At 44.9% G+C, this 16,754-nt stretch overlaps 1 protein-coding gene across 2 annotated transcripts in view; it reads right to left on the bottom strand.

Annotated features, from left to right (window-relative positions):
* The window catches only part of NSD1 (nuclear receptor binding SET domain protein 1), a 61,227-nt gene that overhangs the window by 30,322 nt on the left and 14,151 nt on the right, over positions 1-16,754 (bottom strand). For both annotated transcript variants that reach the window (XM_032125112.1, XM_032125111.1), the window contains exons 3-8: positions 14,098-14,233; positions 10,989-11,161; positions 6,461-9,041; positions 2,934-3,055; positions 2,498-2,789; positions 616-725 (exon numbers count right to left, since the gene is read on the bottom strand). In XM_032125112.1, the coding sequence (XP_031981003.1) occupies positions 616-725; positions 2,498-2,789; positions 2,934-3,055; positions 6,461-9,041; positions 10,989-11,161; positions 14,098-14,233 (3,414 nt within the window). The remainder of the gene's footprint in view (positions 1-615; positions 726-2,497; positions 2,790-2,933; positions 3,056-6,460; positions 9,042-10,988; positions 11,162-14,097; positions 14,234-16,754) is intronic.

Consider the following 16,754-nt stretch of genomic DNA (forward strand, 5'->3'; position numbering starts at 1 on the left):
CAGTGGCAACAAGACTTGTGCAGGTACATGACCTGAACTAAATACAAGTAGCTTTTCTCCAATCCATGTCACTGAATATTGGGTATTCAGTGGAGAACAGCAGCATTTTCTTTAAAAATCTGAACCAAGCACAGTATCCTATAAGTGATTCACCTCAGGCCTCCATCCTGCTTCAAGCTCTGCACTTACATGCATTCACCAGCTCACTTGGGAAGGTAACAAAGAAAACAGTGCTCAGAGGAAATCTGATGGAAAAGGACAAAGCCTTAGGTTCAAGTTCAAGCTACACTGTAACATGACAGAAAGCCTCTGCGCAGAACATTTCTGCTCATAACTTCCCAGCCAGCATCTAGATGACTCCTTTTCCATAGAAATCAATAAAAAAGGAGATTTTAAGCCAAAACTACCCAATCCCCATTACAAGTGGGGAGGGGTGGGGAACAGTGAATTATTTCATCATAACACAGTAACCAGCACCTCTGGGAAGGGTGGACCTTTGCTCCTGGGCCACAGCCAGTAAGAAACCACATCCCATTGCACTGTGTCTTGTTCAGCAGGATCTGCTGTCTAGGCTTGTTTTCTATCCAGTTTTCAAAAGAGCTGGAAGGGAAGTACCTTCTTTTGGGGAGTCCACTCCTCCTTCTTTGGCATAAAGGCAGTGTCCAAGTCATTGGATTCCAAGAGCTTTTTAGTGGGCTTCCTCTGACGCTTACTTTCGAAGTTTCCTGCAATGGAACCCTTCACATCAGATAAACAGGGGTTTTCTTGTCTTCAATCAGATTAAGACCAGTAATTATCAGCCAACAGTTCAAAACAATCTGCTTCACCCTGTCTTTGGGATCATAAGCTCCTAGGGCAAAGATGCCAATTACCTGCTTCTGTACAACTTCAATAAAAACAGACCTCAGTCTGCCATGACCTTCAGGTTCACCGCAATATGTAATACAAAAATCCACCCACGGAAGAGAGACTGTGAACTCACTGCCAGCAGGTAACACATGCTGCCAGCCCAATTCAGATCATAATTTCCCAAACACTTTGATCTGCATAAGCCAGTCCTACCACTGACACAGCCCTGCCTACACTCCCACACCCCTCACATCAGTGTTCATGCTGCTGTAGTAAACAGGTTGAAGATCACAATCCTGGTTAAACCTACTTGAGAAAAGACACCCCAAAAAACCTAGGTGCAACCTGCACTGTTTCCTACTCAAGCTTTATGCTGGCCATCGGGAAGTAGCAAGTTGCTAGACCTGGGCTCATTCAGACTAATTTTGGCAACAGTATAAACTCAGAACCAGGAAATGCTGGTGCTGAGTGCAGACACTTCACAGACACAGCCTCTTACCCATCCCACCCCGTTCATCCACCGGCTTTGACAGTCTCAGCTGTGCCCTTTGTCACCTCTGTGGGCAGAGCTCATCCATCACACTCCTAACCCTCAAGACAAGCTTCTGCCCACCCCACTCCTCTGCACTTCAGCAAGAGGTGAGGGGAAATGAGAGGAAAGAGCTACACAACCTCTGCAGACTGGATGTTTGCTCCCACTGCTGCAGCCTGTTCTGTCCTCCTGCACCTCCAATCTTGGGTTCACATCCTCAGTTTTTCCTCCTTTAATCCTCTCCAACTTTCCACTTCCTTATGACATCCACAAGTCTCCAGAGGCAATCCCTCTTCCCTCACACGACAGGCTAACTGACCTGCCCCGGACCATAACTCTGCCTGCTTGGTTTATTTTTTTTGACCACAAGTCCTTCAGGACAGGAACAGTGTTCCCTCCAAGTTAGCACAGCCAAAACACCAGGGCTTTAACTCTGGACATGTCTTTAGATGCTATCAGAGAATAAACATACTGAAAGGAGACCCTGAGACTGACACTGCTGGAAAGGGAAAAGGCCTCCCAGACCACACCCTTTCTACACTGTGCCTTACTGAAAGCCAAGGTCCTGGCTTGCAGCTCACACAAGTCTACAAAAATTTCTACAGATGCTTAGAATCCCTTAAGGAGAAAGTTTTTCCAGAGGGAATTTAGTGCTACAGCTCCCTGAGCTCACTAGAGGAGCAAAAGATCACTCCATGAGGAACGCAGCTCAGACTTTATGCATCACCCTCAGCACAGCAATGTTCACCCAAAGGGGTTTACAGCAGCAAGACACCATCAAGCTGAAGGAATGGCACTGTTTGGAAGCAGGGACAGCAAGAACCCAGCAAAGGAGTTGTGGCCTTCTTCATTTGGACAGAAGCGGCATTCTGTGCCAGGACCTAAAGAGGACCACCAGAGTCTACAGAAAGCCAACAGTACCAGGTCACTGAACATCCTTGCATCTGACCTCTCTCCCTCCCTTCTCAACACCAGTAACAGTCAGTGAGTGAAGGAAAGCAAGAACAAACAGACCAACAGCCACTGACATTTACATGCTGCCCCCCAAGCATCATTTTCCTTTGAAGTTGTGATACTTTCACTTACAAAAGCAGCATCACACAACCTCCCACTTACCTGATTTCAGGAATCCCTCTTCTGCATCTGGAGAAGCGGAAACTTCAGAAACGTCTGAGGAAGACAGCACCACCTCTGGAAAATCTGAAGATCCTCCTGGAACTTGATTAGGGGGATCAGTGGAGTGGGATCCTAGTTCTGAGAAGGAACACTCTGCTTCAAGGACGGGAGGGGACTCTTTGGTTGAAGATGGAGTTGAAACCAAAGAACTTGGCCCCCGCTGGGTATCTCTGTCAGGACTGCATTGTGCAGGAACGCCTCCTTCAAATTCAGACCTCGCCACAGAATTCACCTGGCATGGTGAAATATGTTGGTGAGAACATTCATCCTGCATGGCACTGCACACAGCAAGAACACTCAGCCACCAAGAACACAAACACAGAGAGACCAGAGCCCCAGAGTAATAACCACAAAGAGCACACTGGCCTTCACCAACCTTTTGCAATTGCTCCTGGCCCTTCTTTGATTTTTTCTTGGGTGCAAACAAGTGATCATATTCTTCTGCATATTCCAGAAGCCGTTTACTCGGCTTTCTAAGGCGCTTCCTCTCTGAATGTGCTAAGAAAAAGGAAAGCAGCTTCAAGACTGTGTTTCTGAGACGATCACAAGACAAAACTGTCCTCATCATCTGTGGAGAATAGTTGTTCCTGCCTTCTCTTCCAGAGGTTCCATGTGGGAAGAGCTGATAATTCTTTCTCTTTGACACAGTTTTAGAATTTTTGAGTTTTCTATTTTCCAAAATCCCAACTTAGCAGGGGGGATTTCTAAGGACTTCAAGCAGTTCAGGTAAGAAATCAAAACACATTAAACTGAGAGGCTCCTGAAATTTTACCCAACACGTCCCTCCAAGCTACATCTAACTTTCCTGCAGTACTTTTACCAGAACCAAAGGCCATTAGCAACTCAGGACTCTCTTGCTGTTTACCCAAACCCTTTTGGTTTTAGTGCAGGGGTACAGGAAAACACTGTTTTCCCGTAACACATTTCAGTCTCTAGTTTCACTAGGAGCACATAAGCTTAATTCCTTCCCTTCCCCTCCTCCCTGGCATTTTTTTGTATGCTCCAAATTCCCCATCTGCTACTGCAAGCCCATTTATTGCTTTGTTTGTTCCACAACGAGATCAGGGAGCCAGTGACTGTGACACTTCTTGTGTTTGCACAATGTGGTACCATTGCAAGGTAAAAGGTGTTTCCTCACCACAACCCTAACCACCCATTACATCACCTCAACACATCAACGCATAGGCAGGCCCCAAAAAACTGAACGCTGACACTCTATAACATCTCTTCCGAGCAAGCTGCAAAAGCAAGGTGATGCACATTCACGTCTTTTTCTCACTTCCCAGAATACCTCTGACTTATCTCCTTTTTTAGCTTTCAAAATCATTAAGTAATACTGCCCAAAGATTTCCCCTAGTCATGAAAACACCTGCGGTCTCCTGGAAGTTTTGGAACAAACAGTAAATATTCTCTTTGATTCATTTCATTTGAGGAGGTGGATTTTTCTTCTTTAAAACAGAAGCATTTTATAACAAAGCACTTCAATGCAACGCTTCAGAACAGGGATGTTGGACAAGACTGCTACATTTTATTGTGGCTTTGTGGTTAAACAAGCATGAAAATGTTAAACTTGGCCAAAAGAGAAGAAAGAAACAACTTTCTCAAACACAGCTATTTTTAGCCTCTATTAACACTCTGCACAGGTGTCTGAGCGAAACACACATTTCAGCACATAAGCAGTTATGGGATGAGTATCCTCACCAGGCAACTATTTAGAGCCCCAAAGCCTTGCAGAAGAGTACACAGCAATGTGTCAAAAGGTCTGGCTTAACTGCTTTTTGTTCCCAAAAGCAATCCCGTACAAGAACCCCAAATGCAGTCTGACTGGAAGTGGCAAATCACATACCTGATTTCATTTATAAAATTGTTTACATCAGCCAATTCCACCAATCTTCACTTTTGCCTCATTTGCTCTAATTCACTGTACAAGGTTTGTAGCGAAATTATGCCCACTGATGACATTTAACTATGAAGAATTTATGTAGTTTGAGCTTAGTGGAAATGGCACAGTTGTGACTGCAATCTGTTGTGATCTTTACACTGAAACTCTGCCTGCTGTGGGCAAGGATGGGTCACATCTTCTCAAAACACGGCAGTCAGCCCAGCTTCAAGCATCACTTTCTCTACTTTCTAGGCCTTGCCCAACATAAAGGAACGGTCTTTTCATAGCATTAGAGGTTTACTCAGCCCCACCAGCACTGGGGATGTTACAGCAGCCCTGACAGCGGCTCTGGTGCCTCCCCACGGCACATCTGTACAAAGGGAGGTGAGTGTGCACAGAGCTCACGTGCTATATAGGGCAGGGGAATTAGTTTACACTGCAGCTGCTGATCTGGCACTTCTGCCAGCAAACCCAGGCCCTGACTGCTGCTGCTGCATCCCTGTGTGCAGCACCAGGACCATGTACACTCCTCTCCACTACGACCACCTCACCTGGAGCACGCTGCCTTCCTCTGCCACTACCCTCCTAACTTTACTGCCTCTCGGCACCTCGTCCTCCTAGCTCTCTCTGCAGACTTTTATCTTCACCTCACACAGCATCATTGCAGGGATGCTTCTACTGTCAAACCACCATGAAGCCTTAAGTACCTGTCTGGATCTCAGTGTGAAGGAGGAACCTGCAGCACAGCCCAGAACGTGCATCCTCTCACCTGCTCTACAGAGACTTCAGTCCCCAAAAACACACAGACCCAGCCAGAGGAGCCAGTGAATGATTAAGCTGGTCATGACTTAAAACCAGAACTTTTACCCCATGTGTTACACCCTATAGGCTTGTTTTCTGTGCCTGCTGCAACTTGTCTTGGGTAGGTCCCACAACCACCAAGCCAGGAGCTGCCTTTGCCACAACTGAAACAGAGGTGCAGGCAGCCTCCAGCATCCATAAACAGCAAAATACAAACATCAAAATGTGCACTGAGAGAACACGTAAGTGACAGAATGCACACAGGCTCAAAATTCTGATGAGCTGTATTATTTGATGGTATCATAATTAGATTAGAGCAATTTAGTTTAGTGAAACCTAGGTAAAAACTTAATTTTATTGTTTTTATTAAGGTGTGTTTCCCCAGATTCCCTGCAGAAGCCTGAGGATGGTACACGCTGAATATGGTTCTGTTTGCCCTACTCCTTCCACACACAACCCTTTTATTTCTTCCTTTGGCTTTAACCAAATGTCCTCATCTCTGTGGAAGAGGCAGAGCTCCCTGGCCTTTTGGTCCTCAGAAGCCTCATCCTTCCTAGGTCATTTCCCTTCCAATGCTGCTGCCTTACTTCTGTCTGCCATATTCCAGACCTACCTCCAGCCCAGCCTCTCTGGCAGCTTCCCTCTCTTCTGTTCTCTCTTTCACCCATCAGGCAGCCATACCAGAACTGTAAATTAGGAAATCTGTGGGGCTCCACAATTCATTATGAGCAGCTAATAAAACCCAAAAAACTCGCAACACATCGTCATGAGGAAATCGTACAGAACAAACCAAACTATGTCAAACAGCACTATAAAAGATAAAAAACAGAGCAGACATTGAGGCTCACTTTCCTGGAACTTTCTAGAACTGACCTATCACACTAACACCAAGCTTGTGGTGCTAAGGAACACATTATGGAGGTGCAAGTTTAAAAAAAATCCCAGGCTCAGAAGGATCCTTATTTTACCTTTCACTGTGGAAGATTTTTAATGTGTGTAAAATTTTCTGACCAATAACCTGAGTACAAGCACGTAATTACTCTGCCTCCTCTGTTCTCCATGCTTACAGAGAACTCAAACCAAGGTCCCACACTTTCTTCTTCTCAGACGTAGACATCTTCACATTGTCAGACAGCCACAAGTTCTGTAACTTATCCTTTAAATGAAAAAGTGTAAAATGTATATAAATACACACTCTGGCGCAAGTCCAGCTCCCTTACCTTGTGCAGAGAATTCAGACTGGGGAGCAAAGTTGCCAAGCTCTGTTTCTGAGTCCATCACACTGGTGTTTGGCTTACCACATACATTCAAACGTTTATCAACTAAGTCTAAACGATTCTCAAAGTCCTGAACTGCCAGGTCTCCCTCAAGCACCTTTGAATGAGGGGAATGCCTACGTCCCAAGCACTCATTTCCCTTCAGTGAAAAGCCAGGAGAATTCAGGCCAAAGGCACTCTCCAAGTTTCCTTGTTCCCTAGATCTACTGATGTGCTTATTAGATCTAGCACTGCTTTGGTTAAAACGCTGCCATCGCTTTTTGGGTGCTACGTGATTTATATCATTAGACTCATCACCAAGAGAGCTCTCACTATTTGCCTCCGAATCCAAGTCTGGACTCTCCCCATTTTCAGCAGAATTGCAGCTCTCATTATTTCTACCAGCTTCAGGTCTCCTTCCAATACGACCTAAATTGTCATCAGATAAACAGGCAGAGTCTTCATCAGTTGAATGCTCTGTTAAATCAATAGACTCTTTCCTCTCAGTATCTTCTGCCTCATTCCCTAGAGGACTGGTAACCGAACCGTGCACACGGAATGCATGTTCTCCTGAATCTCTGGGTAACCGACTTAGCAACTTACTTGGCCCTCCTGGTTTTAAGTCCTTTCTGTTTGAAACTGTTTTATCTCCAAGCTTTGATGACTGCTTAGATTTTGAACAGTTGCGTTTGGACATGCAATTTGTGCCATTTGTCCCAGAAACAGCAGCACTCGCAGGCTCCCTTTTACCAGTACCAATCCCTGTCAGCTTGGTTGGAGGATTGCGTGAAAATGAGGAGTTGCTTATAGCGGAGTTTGGAGTTACTGTTTCTTGGACACAATCTCCATTTTTTTCTATTTTATATGGGGGACCTACAATAGACAAAGACTTGAGACCACTCGCAGAATTGCTTCCAGAACCATCACTTGTGCCGGTATTTCGAAATGGGACTATATTTTGACCAGTCATCAGTTGCTGCTCTTTTGTCTTACTGTCATGCATATCCTTCAACATCATTAACAAGGTGCTGAATTTGTAATCTGGTTCAATAGGCAAACGACCATGACCAGAGGCAGAAGAGAAAAGTAAAGGTACTGTGGCCTTTGGAGTGCCAGAGTCACTGGCATCCTCATTCCTGGACCGATAGGACAGTTCCTTCAGCTCCGACAGAACGTGCTTCACCACGGCCGTTTCGATTTCAGCAGAATCCCTGGGTTTCTCATGAATGTTGTTTAACAGTTTCTGACCATCAACTTTTCCACTTCTCTGAAGAGAATCTCTCTGAAGGCCAGAGAAACCTTTGGTATCTGAAGAGCAGCGATTCACACCACCCTCCTCTTTTGCAAGAGAAGGCTCCAACACGGCAACCTTTTCTTTATGTTTACATTTTATACTCCTGATTCGGGGTAATTTCATGCTTTTCGGTTTCAAGATTGCTTGGTTTGTTACAGCAGGCCAGGAGCTGTCCTTGGAAACACTTTGGGGGGTAGTGTGCTTGTTTGCTAGGGAAAGATTGTCATTTCTCACATCCGAAGAGCACTCAAGAGGTGTCAATGACATCTCAGCATCAGAGAAACCTACTTCAAGCTCCCCATCCACAAATTCAGCATCAAGTCTGTTGGCTACAGAACCTCCCAGAGGTTTGCGATCTCTATGTGACTTCTTCCTGGCCCTCCTGCTGCTCTTCTGAGAAAGATACATGGAAAGTTTAATGTTTCCACTTGATGTCATAGGAAATTCCTTCTCCACTTTATCTGAAGAATCACTAACTTCAAGAGCACTAGAGGCTCTCTCTGAACTTTGGTCCATGGTATCTACATCACTGTTCCCACCATCAGAGAGGGAAGAGGATGAATCTGATTCAGTTTGTTTTTTCTCAACACCAGCATCGGACGCAGAATAGTGTATTTGTAACTTGGAACTGCACAAAATGCCCAGGGAGCTCTTCTCTCTCTCAAAAGACGGGCTGGAAAACAAATCCCCTTGGAGGGTGTTTTTCAGAGCATCACTTTTACGATTCTCATAGTCCGGTTTCAAAGGTGTCTTTTCAAAACGTCTTTCCCCCAAGGAGGAAAGCAAATGGTTTTCCCTGGTGCTACTGGATGCTGTGAGGCTGTTGGCAATCCGGCGAAGTTCGTGAGACGCGTGTTTCTCTGGTAGGTCCCCAACAATCACGTTTCTAACTATGCTCTCTGGTGTTTTGTCTTTGATTTCTCCTCTCGATGTTTCCTCTCTTGCACCACTCTTTTTTACTCTAGTCCTTTTTCTGCTTTCAGAGGTTTTTTTCACGTGTGGCTTGATGTGCAATTTTCCTTTTTCACTGGCCATGTGTCTGGAGTCAAAGGCCAAGGATTTAAAGCAGCCATTCAGTTGCGTGTCCCTTTCTGCTCCAGGGCCATTGATGTAGTATTCCAACTGCACGTCTTTCTCGCTGTCCGGCTCACTGGAGTTCTGGCTGCACTTCTGATCCTCTGGCCCCCCAAGAAGAATGTCTTCTGCCTGTCCAACACTGACTTCCCATTTAGCCATAAATCTTTGAGGAACCTTAAAAGTTGGAGACAAAAAAAGAGAAAGACAAAATTTGAGTAAGTAACCAATGAGATAAAAGCAAGGAGCACAAGGCACAGAACACAGTGACATTCCTGCATTTTGCATCTTTAAGACAATCACACGGATTCCCTGAGACTGTGTCTGGCAGACACAGGAAGTACTGCTCCTGGGTAAGCACCCTGCATTCCAGCTGAGCCCTGCGCATTCCCAGAACAGTAAAAAGGTCCCTGGCAAGAACAGGTCTCCGAGGAACCAGATGTCTTGGCATCCCAATGCATCCTGAACACAACAGCCTGTAAAGGGCAATGCATATGGTATGGATCCCTGGCACAGAAATGCAAAGCTACAGCCAACAAGCCTCTCAAGGCAAATGCAGCATTGTTTTCCTCAAAATATCTGAGTAGACCTGTTTGCTGTGCTCATTGTTGATTCTTCCTGCATTCCTTGAATTCAGAGCACGATCTGCCCTCTCCATCAACTCACCTTGGGACAAACATGAGATCCACACACATTTAAGATGTGCTCTATCAAGTTCACAATGTCCGTTCCTGAGAAGTCTCCCCGTTTAACTCTGTACCTTTAGAAAAAACAGAAAGCTCTCTGCATACTTACCAGGAACCTCTGCTAATACTCAAAATCAACAAGGAACTTGTATCTTATCTGCATGTGTAGTTTTTGGCTGCACAACAGCAAATCAAAGACTTCACAACTGCTCCTAAAACCAAAACCAATTCCAAGGCAGGAGGAACAACTCACATTGCTGACACTTTTCTTTTGAAGAAAAACTCAAACCAACAAAGTCTCATCTCAGCAGACTCAAGAGGTTTTATGAAGCCTGACAGCAATCCAGCCAAATACTCTCAGCTTTGCATCAATTTTGGCTTCCGGGGGTGCAAACCTGGACATTTATGTGAGCAACAAACATTTGATTCCCTCTACTGCAGGCATGCTGGTACTCCATTTACATATAGAATGAGATTCCAGCCACGCAGCACTTCTAGGACCAGAGAAGTTACTTGAGAGTATGTCACTAGTTGTTGGAGGGCTGGGAGCACAAGGAGAGAAGTCCTTAAAGAAGATGCTGAACATGCCCTTGGAAAAGAAAAACCAGATGAGGCCATTGCCCCCAGGGACTCACGTCTGCAAGAGCACAATCAATCTGATGGTTCTGCACTAACATAGGTTATAAAGCTTTAGAGTAAGAGAAAAAGAAAAGCCAGGTACCATTGCCTAGTATAACTATTTGCTCTCTTACAGTAACACAGTAGCCTCTGTAGCTCTTCACTTCAGCAATTCTAACGAGTTAATTTCTGCAGTCACCTTCCTAAAGACATAGACCAGACCCCTGTGTCACATTACATTAACTGGCTACAACTGCTCAGGGCTGTTATGTTTGGAAACGGAGATGGTGCGATGAGCCACAAAACTCATTCCCACAGGCTCACTGACAAAGCATTTTCCAAGTCAAATTATAAGTCCTAACAGGTTTCTATAAAGAGAATTACTGAAGCAGTGCTAAAAACCCCACTGCTTTATCTCAGCCAGTGATCTAGTGAAGCGTGCAACTCCACCTCTGATTCAGATCAGCCAAAGGAGGCTGCCAGAGAGCGTAGAAGTTTTTTAGCAGTGCTGCAATCCACATCAGGAGAGGGCTCTGCCGCTGAACAGATCCCACACCAACAGAGCCCCGATTCCTCTGCCTCCCAGAGCTGTCCAGGGCAATAGAAGCAGCAGGCCACACCCCAGCACAGAAGAGAGCCTGGAAACTCCTGGCAGTTTATAAACTACGCTGCTGAAGGATGCAAAGAATCCCTTCCCTGGCCGCCTTGCTGCAGTCAGTCTCACAGAAGTTGTCAAAGTACAATTCCAGGCATAAAGGAATATTTTGTACTGTGCAGATTCAAAGAAATAAAAACATATTACAGAAAACAGATCTTTCACCTTATGCTTGTAGCCTTTTTCCTTTTGCTTTCCTCTTTTCCGGAGAACAGGCAGCTCTTCAAACTGATGTCTCCCTTCAAAGAGGACAATAGCTTTCCCAGCAACCCAGGTCTTCTCTGAAGGTTCTCCTAAGGCATCCACATAGTACTCTCGGTATGGTCTCCGATTGGAAACTATTTTGAGAAATTTAACAGAATTAACCCCTTGTATGTAACAGAATAAAGACACAAATAGAGACACAGAAAGCAGTAACAATTTGACAGGTAATTTTCAACTACATTTTGCTTCACAATGTTCCCACATAAATGCCAGTTCTGGGGATTTCTACTCAGAACTAAGGGAGACCCCTTTGATTGCTGCTGTCTATATTCTACATTGCTACTCTCTATTTTTAAGTTGTTTGGGCTTTTTTTCTTACAAACAATTGATTAACAAGCCTATGATTGGTCATCTCCCTACAGCAAAGATTGTTTGCAAAAAAAAAAAAGGCAAAAATATCTAAATATTTTTTTCCTTGAGAGACACAACATACCAGGCAGAACATTTATTTTCTGCTACTCCCTGATTAATGATTAAACAGTGCAGAGCACTTGACTGTTGGGAAAACACACCGGTGCTGGCAACACCCGGAACTGACATCCTTCTGGATAGGATTTACTCACACAGGTTGAGCCTCCCCCATCACAATATATCCCATCTTGTTCAATGTTTTAATACCAAACAAAGCCTTCTTTAGGACACAAAACGTTATCAGCAGCATTTAAGCAAACACATGCACACACAGTGAAAAGATTAGGTGCAACATGACACAACATTAGTTGCAATGAGTCTCTCCATACTTCAGGCATGGAGGAGCAGAGAAAGAGAAGAAACTCAATCATAAAGGCACATTCAAAGATTCTTTAAAGGTACTTTCTGTGCAAAAATGTTGAACACATGGTACAAATAAGAACTGAATCAGTACTAGGTGTGCTAGTGAAAAAGGACAGGTCACAAGCATTAGAACAGAGCAAAAAAAGACTTGAAAACAAGGGATATAAACTTCTCCCTGCAGTTTGCTGCAATGTATTAACCTTCTCCTGGAAACACCTTCTCTGAACAGGCAGATGTATTTCCAGCCCATTTGGTTTGTGCTGCCTCTTCCAGGGTGCCAGCACTGTGTGGCAGCCTGGCCTTAAGTGATGCTGAAACTGAGATTCTAACTAAGACCACCAAGACAATGACAAGCAACAACCAGAAGAACATCAAACCAAGTGCAAAGATGACAGGCTTCTTCCACCCCATTCACAGTTCTGGGACTCAAGCTACTGAGTTTACACCTTCCAGCTCCAAAAATCTTCCAAGTCAAGAGCTTGCTGAGAAAAGGTAAACTGCCTTAAACTAAACACCATTCCTCAAATCCAAGAGAAGAGGTTTCAGCACAAGTGAGGCTGAAGCGACCTGCCTTGTTTTGAAGGGCTTGTTCCCTTGGCAACAGGAGAGCCAAGGCAGGAGGACTGTGCTTCCTACCATCCACACAGAGCCCAGCAGCTCTTCCTGCCCAAAAGTGCCAGAGTTCAGATCCACCTGCTTTGCCACCTTGGTGTGGGGAAGGGGAGACAAGCAGATTACATACAGCCACAACTGGAAAATACAGTTTTCCCCTGAGCTCCACTGGTTTGAACACAGATAAAACAATGATGGGAGAGTCCTTCATGTGGCTGGAGATCAGGCCTTCCTGGACTTTGCTAAACGAACGTTTCCTCCCTGCAGAATTCCTTTTTTAGAAATCCTCATGCACAGGCTGAGAGGGGAATACTGGACAGCTATATACATTAAATCCTGCCCAAAACCTCATGAGGAGGCATGTGGGGGGAGAATATATGTCAGCATATCTTCTGGAAACATCTCCAACAGGAATTTGAGAGCTGGAAAGAGACTATTTAAAACAGCACATTCAGTATTCTCTAGAATCAGGATAAATGCCTCCCAAAGGATGAAGGGGGAGGTGAAGAAAGAAGACTTCAGCAACCAGGCTTGGGGATGATGTGAGCACCATGTATGAAAAGCTACTTCATGTCTCTAGATAAACAGCAGTGTCTCTGAGCTGATGGCCACTCAAAAAGAACTCCACTTGTGCCCAGCACTTGTTGTGCTTAGGCTGGCAAGGGCCACAAGACCTGGAGAGAAATAAAGTAGTGAGTGGCAATCTCACCAGTCTAGAGCTGTCAGTGGCAGAGGACACCAGGTTCAAGGGGTTTCCACTTGCTCACAGAAAAAAAAAGAATCAGAAGGGGAAACCAGGAACAAATAAGCCTTTCTGTTTGTGGCAGTCTCTCCCTGGCATCTGGTATGATCCTAAAAGCAAACAACTCATCACTTCCCTTCTGTTCTCTGCATCACTCACCTACCTCTGTCTTGATTTTTTCAGACTCTTTCCCCCTTCCTGGCTCTCTCCTGTGGTCAAGCACACACAGCTCTGTCATATTTGCCCATCTCTCCTCCTCACACTCAGCTTGCTCACACTACACTCTAAATATTCACATATGTGGCTCCATCTCTAGATTTTTCCAGAATTTCCTTATCAACAGCCCCTTGCTTTCTCGTGCCAAACAAGACCCAAAAATTTCACTTCCATGTACACGCTCCCATCACACCTTCAAGCATTTAACAGCTACACACTAGTGTGCACTATCCCACACTCCACTTCTCAGCCTCTCCTGCCTCCCATTCTCCAAGAACAACTCTGTGTCCTCACACACTCCAATCTTCCCAGCTCTGCTTCCTCACCTAGTTGCACCTCTCTCCTTTTTCTCTGCATCCCATTTTTAAGAGGTTGCTCTTTCTTCTGCACTGCCCTGAGCTTCGCTCAGCTACTCGTCCTTCCAACACTCTGGGAAGAAAAGCCTAAGTGTCCAACGGCTTTCTCTGCCAATTCACCACCCCCAGCCCCCTCTTCCTCCACCACCTCCTTCATTTAGCTCTACTTTATGGATCCAGGTCTTGTTTTCCACAGCAGAGTGTTTCTTCACACCTTTCAAGGGCCAAAAATGCTTTTAAAATTAATTTAAAACTGCAGCATCCTACCATACACAACACCTCCACTTTGTGGTCTGAGTAGATACAGTACCTTTCATTTTTGAGTGACAGTCCAGCACTGGGTCATGACAAACTGTGCATGGCCACCATGGGCGTCTGTTGAACTTGGCCCAAACAAGATCCCCAACTTCATACTTCACTGGAGTAGGTTTCTTCTTGGCTCGGATCTTTGGGGAAAAACCAGAACACAAGAAATCACTAAAGCTCCAGATGCTTTTGAAGAGATTTGCCTCCCCCCCTTGCAGTGCGCAGACTACATGGGACAGCAGAGACATTTACATTAAAATGCAAGTCCTGGTTTTACTTAGTGGCTCCTACACCTTCAAAGAACACAATGGTTCTCCCATTCTTCTGAAATAACAAAACAGTAAGAGGATTTGAGAAGGTTTTTGTCATTTCTTTAGTAAGGAACATGACCTCTGGTAAATGACTGCACTCAAACTTCACACATTTGAACAGGTAAGTATTTGGAGTCATTACCAGATCCCATTATTTTACAGACACCAGTTTGTTCATTTCAAAGGTTGCAACATACAGAAAAAGTAGTAGCAAGAGACAGCGAAATTTTCCTGGCTGAAACGTGAAAAGAACAGCAAATTAAGTGTTTATCAATTGGGGGGAAAAAAAAAAGTTGGTATCTACAAGTTAGTAACTTCCCTGCTTCTCAGATGTGCTCAAGAAAAAGCTTCACCAGAAAATAATTGAAACCAAAGACAGGTACAATCACAAAAAAATCTTATATATACTGATGCTTAGCTTGTATCAGCAGAACTGGTGTTGCTTTGTCCCAAAACTACGGAGCAGAAAGGGAGCATAACAGCATCACCCCCTCTAGGACACAGACGGACACACTGACCTTGCCTGTCTCCAAAACCCGCTCACAAGTATCAACTCTGCAGACATAGCCACCCAAATCCCCTCAGCCTCCCAGGGCTGTGCAGCAGCCATAAGAACACCAAAATCTTTCAATACACAAACCCTAAGGCTGTTTAATTCGACACATTTCTGTGTCACTGCTCAAGAGCTGAGAGCAGGTCCTGGGTTGTTTGCGAAGTACGCAGCCTCTCTGGCTGGATGTGCTCTACCAGCAGGATCTCTGCAAGGAGAGGATCCAGCTTTGGTGTTGTCATTAATTGAGCCAAGATGAGGTACAATAGGTTTTCACAGGATGCAAGAGTCCCTGTACCCAGTTGTGTGGTATCCTGCCTGTTTAGCAGCACCCACCAACATGTCCCAGGTGGGTTCAGCATTCTAAGAGCTCCAAGCAGCACTCTAGGTATTTTTCTTGCCAATAAGCACAAGCAATATTATGCTCTTCATTAAAGCTGTTACAGCACAAACACACCTTTCTGCTTCACTTCTCCATCCTGCTAACCACCCTGCTCGAGGCACGTCTCTTGCCATACTCAGTTCAACATCCCAGCAACTAAAACACAACAGACCTCTCTAATAAAAGGTATATCCCGTTTCTCGTTGAGTTTTATGGGTCTTCTTCATGTGGTTAAAGAAAAAGAAAACACAAAAGAGTAAACCCTGTCACATGAAAAAAAGGCACATAATGATGTTACAGACTACATTGTTGAAATTCTTCTCACTCACTCATCAAAAGCCACACAGTAACTTATTGCTGAGCAGGAGTTCTGGAACAGGGAATGTGAACGGCACCGGGCAGGGAGCTGCAGCCCCTCTCTGTGCCACTGCCTTGCTGGAGCCTCCGTGTCTCCAGCTGCATCTGTGAGCACAGGAACCAGAGATGCTGTCTTGGCTGTTGCTTTTAAAATGCAGATGCACTTTCAGATGCAAACCCTCTCTTTTTTTTTTTAGTCTGTTTTCTACTTGTGTTCTTGTAAATGTGACTTTGGCCTCAAATTTTTTTTACACAGATTTCCAGCCTGGGCTTTGAGGGGCACATGTATAGCCCAGCTGATTATCTCCGATGCTGTGCATACACATACAATGGATGTGCATCTTACTGACAACTGTAACCTGAGAAGGGTCACTGGCCGGAGCAGTAAAACCTCGCTGGAGATTTGCCAGAGCCATTCACATTGATCCACCTGAAGGACACCCACAACCCCTGCCCTTAGGCAAGTCTGCATTTAAATCAACTCTTTGTCAACCTCCAACACCCCAGCCCAGTGAAAAGGTGGCTTTCAAGAAACTATTCAGACAATGCCTAAATCTCTTTCCAAGAAGTCAGCAGCTATTCTCATTCCTGCCCAGTTTCCTCTCTCATTTCCCCGGCATTAGCAGTCAGGTGTTGGACTCACCATCACCCACCACCAAGTCCCCACCAGTGGGTCACAGAGGCAGGTCAGGAAGCACCATGTCCTGAGGGAGAGCCTTGTAACAGGATGCACTGCAGCAGGTCACCGTCTTGCATAATTTTCCTCTCTACTCTCCCTAAATCCCACCAACCTGCCAGAGATGCCTTTACATTTTTTTCTTTACACAGAATAAAAAAAATCTGCTAGGGACTTTCAAAACGTGTAACATTGAAAAACCAACAGCAGAGGAGCAAAAGCAGCAGCTGTTGTCCTTTCCAGGTACAGTTAAGTCTCCTCCTTTAAACTCTGCCTCATGATAGGAAAATTATAGCCCCAAAGCATGTATTTCTTACGTCAGAATACAACAAATTTCACTCCTATTAAAATTAGCATTTACTATGCCAAGATCAAACTGCTGATA

The sequence above is a fragment of the Corvus moneduloides genome, chromosome 15, assembly GCF_009650955.1.
Source record: "Corvus moneduloides isolate bCorMon1 chromosome 15, bCorMon1.pri, whole genome shotgun sequence".
Taxonomy (NCBI): Eukaryota; Metazoa; Chordata; class Aves; order Passeriformes; family Corvidae; genus Corvus; species Corvus moneduloides.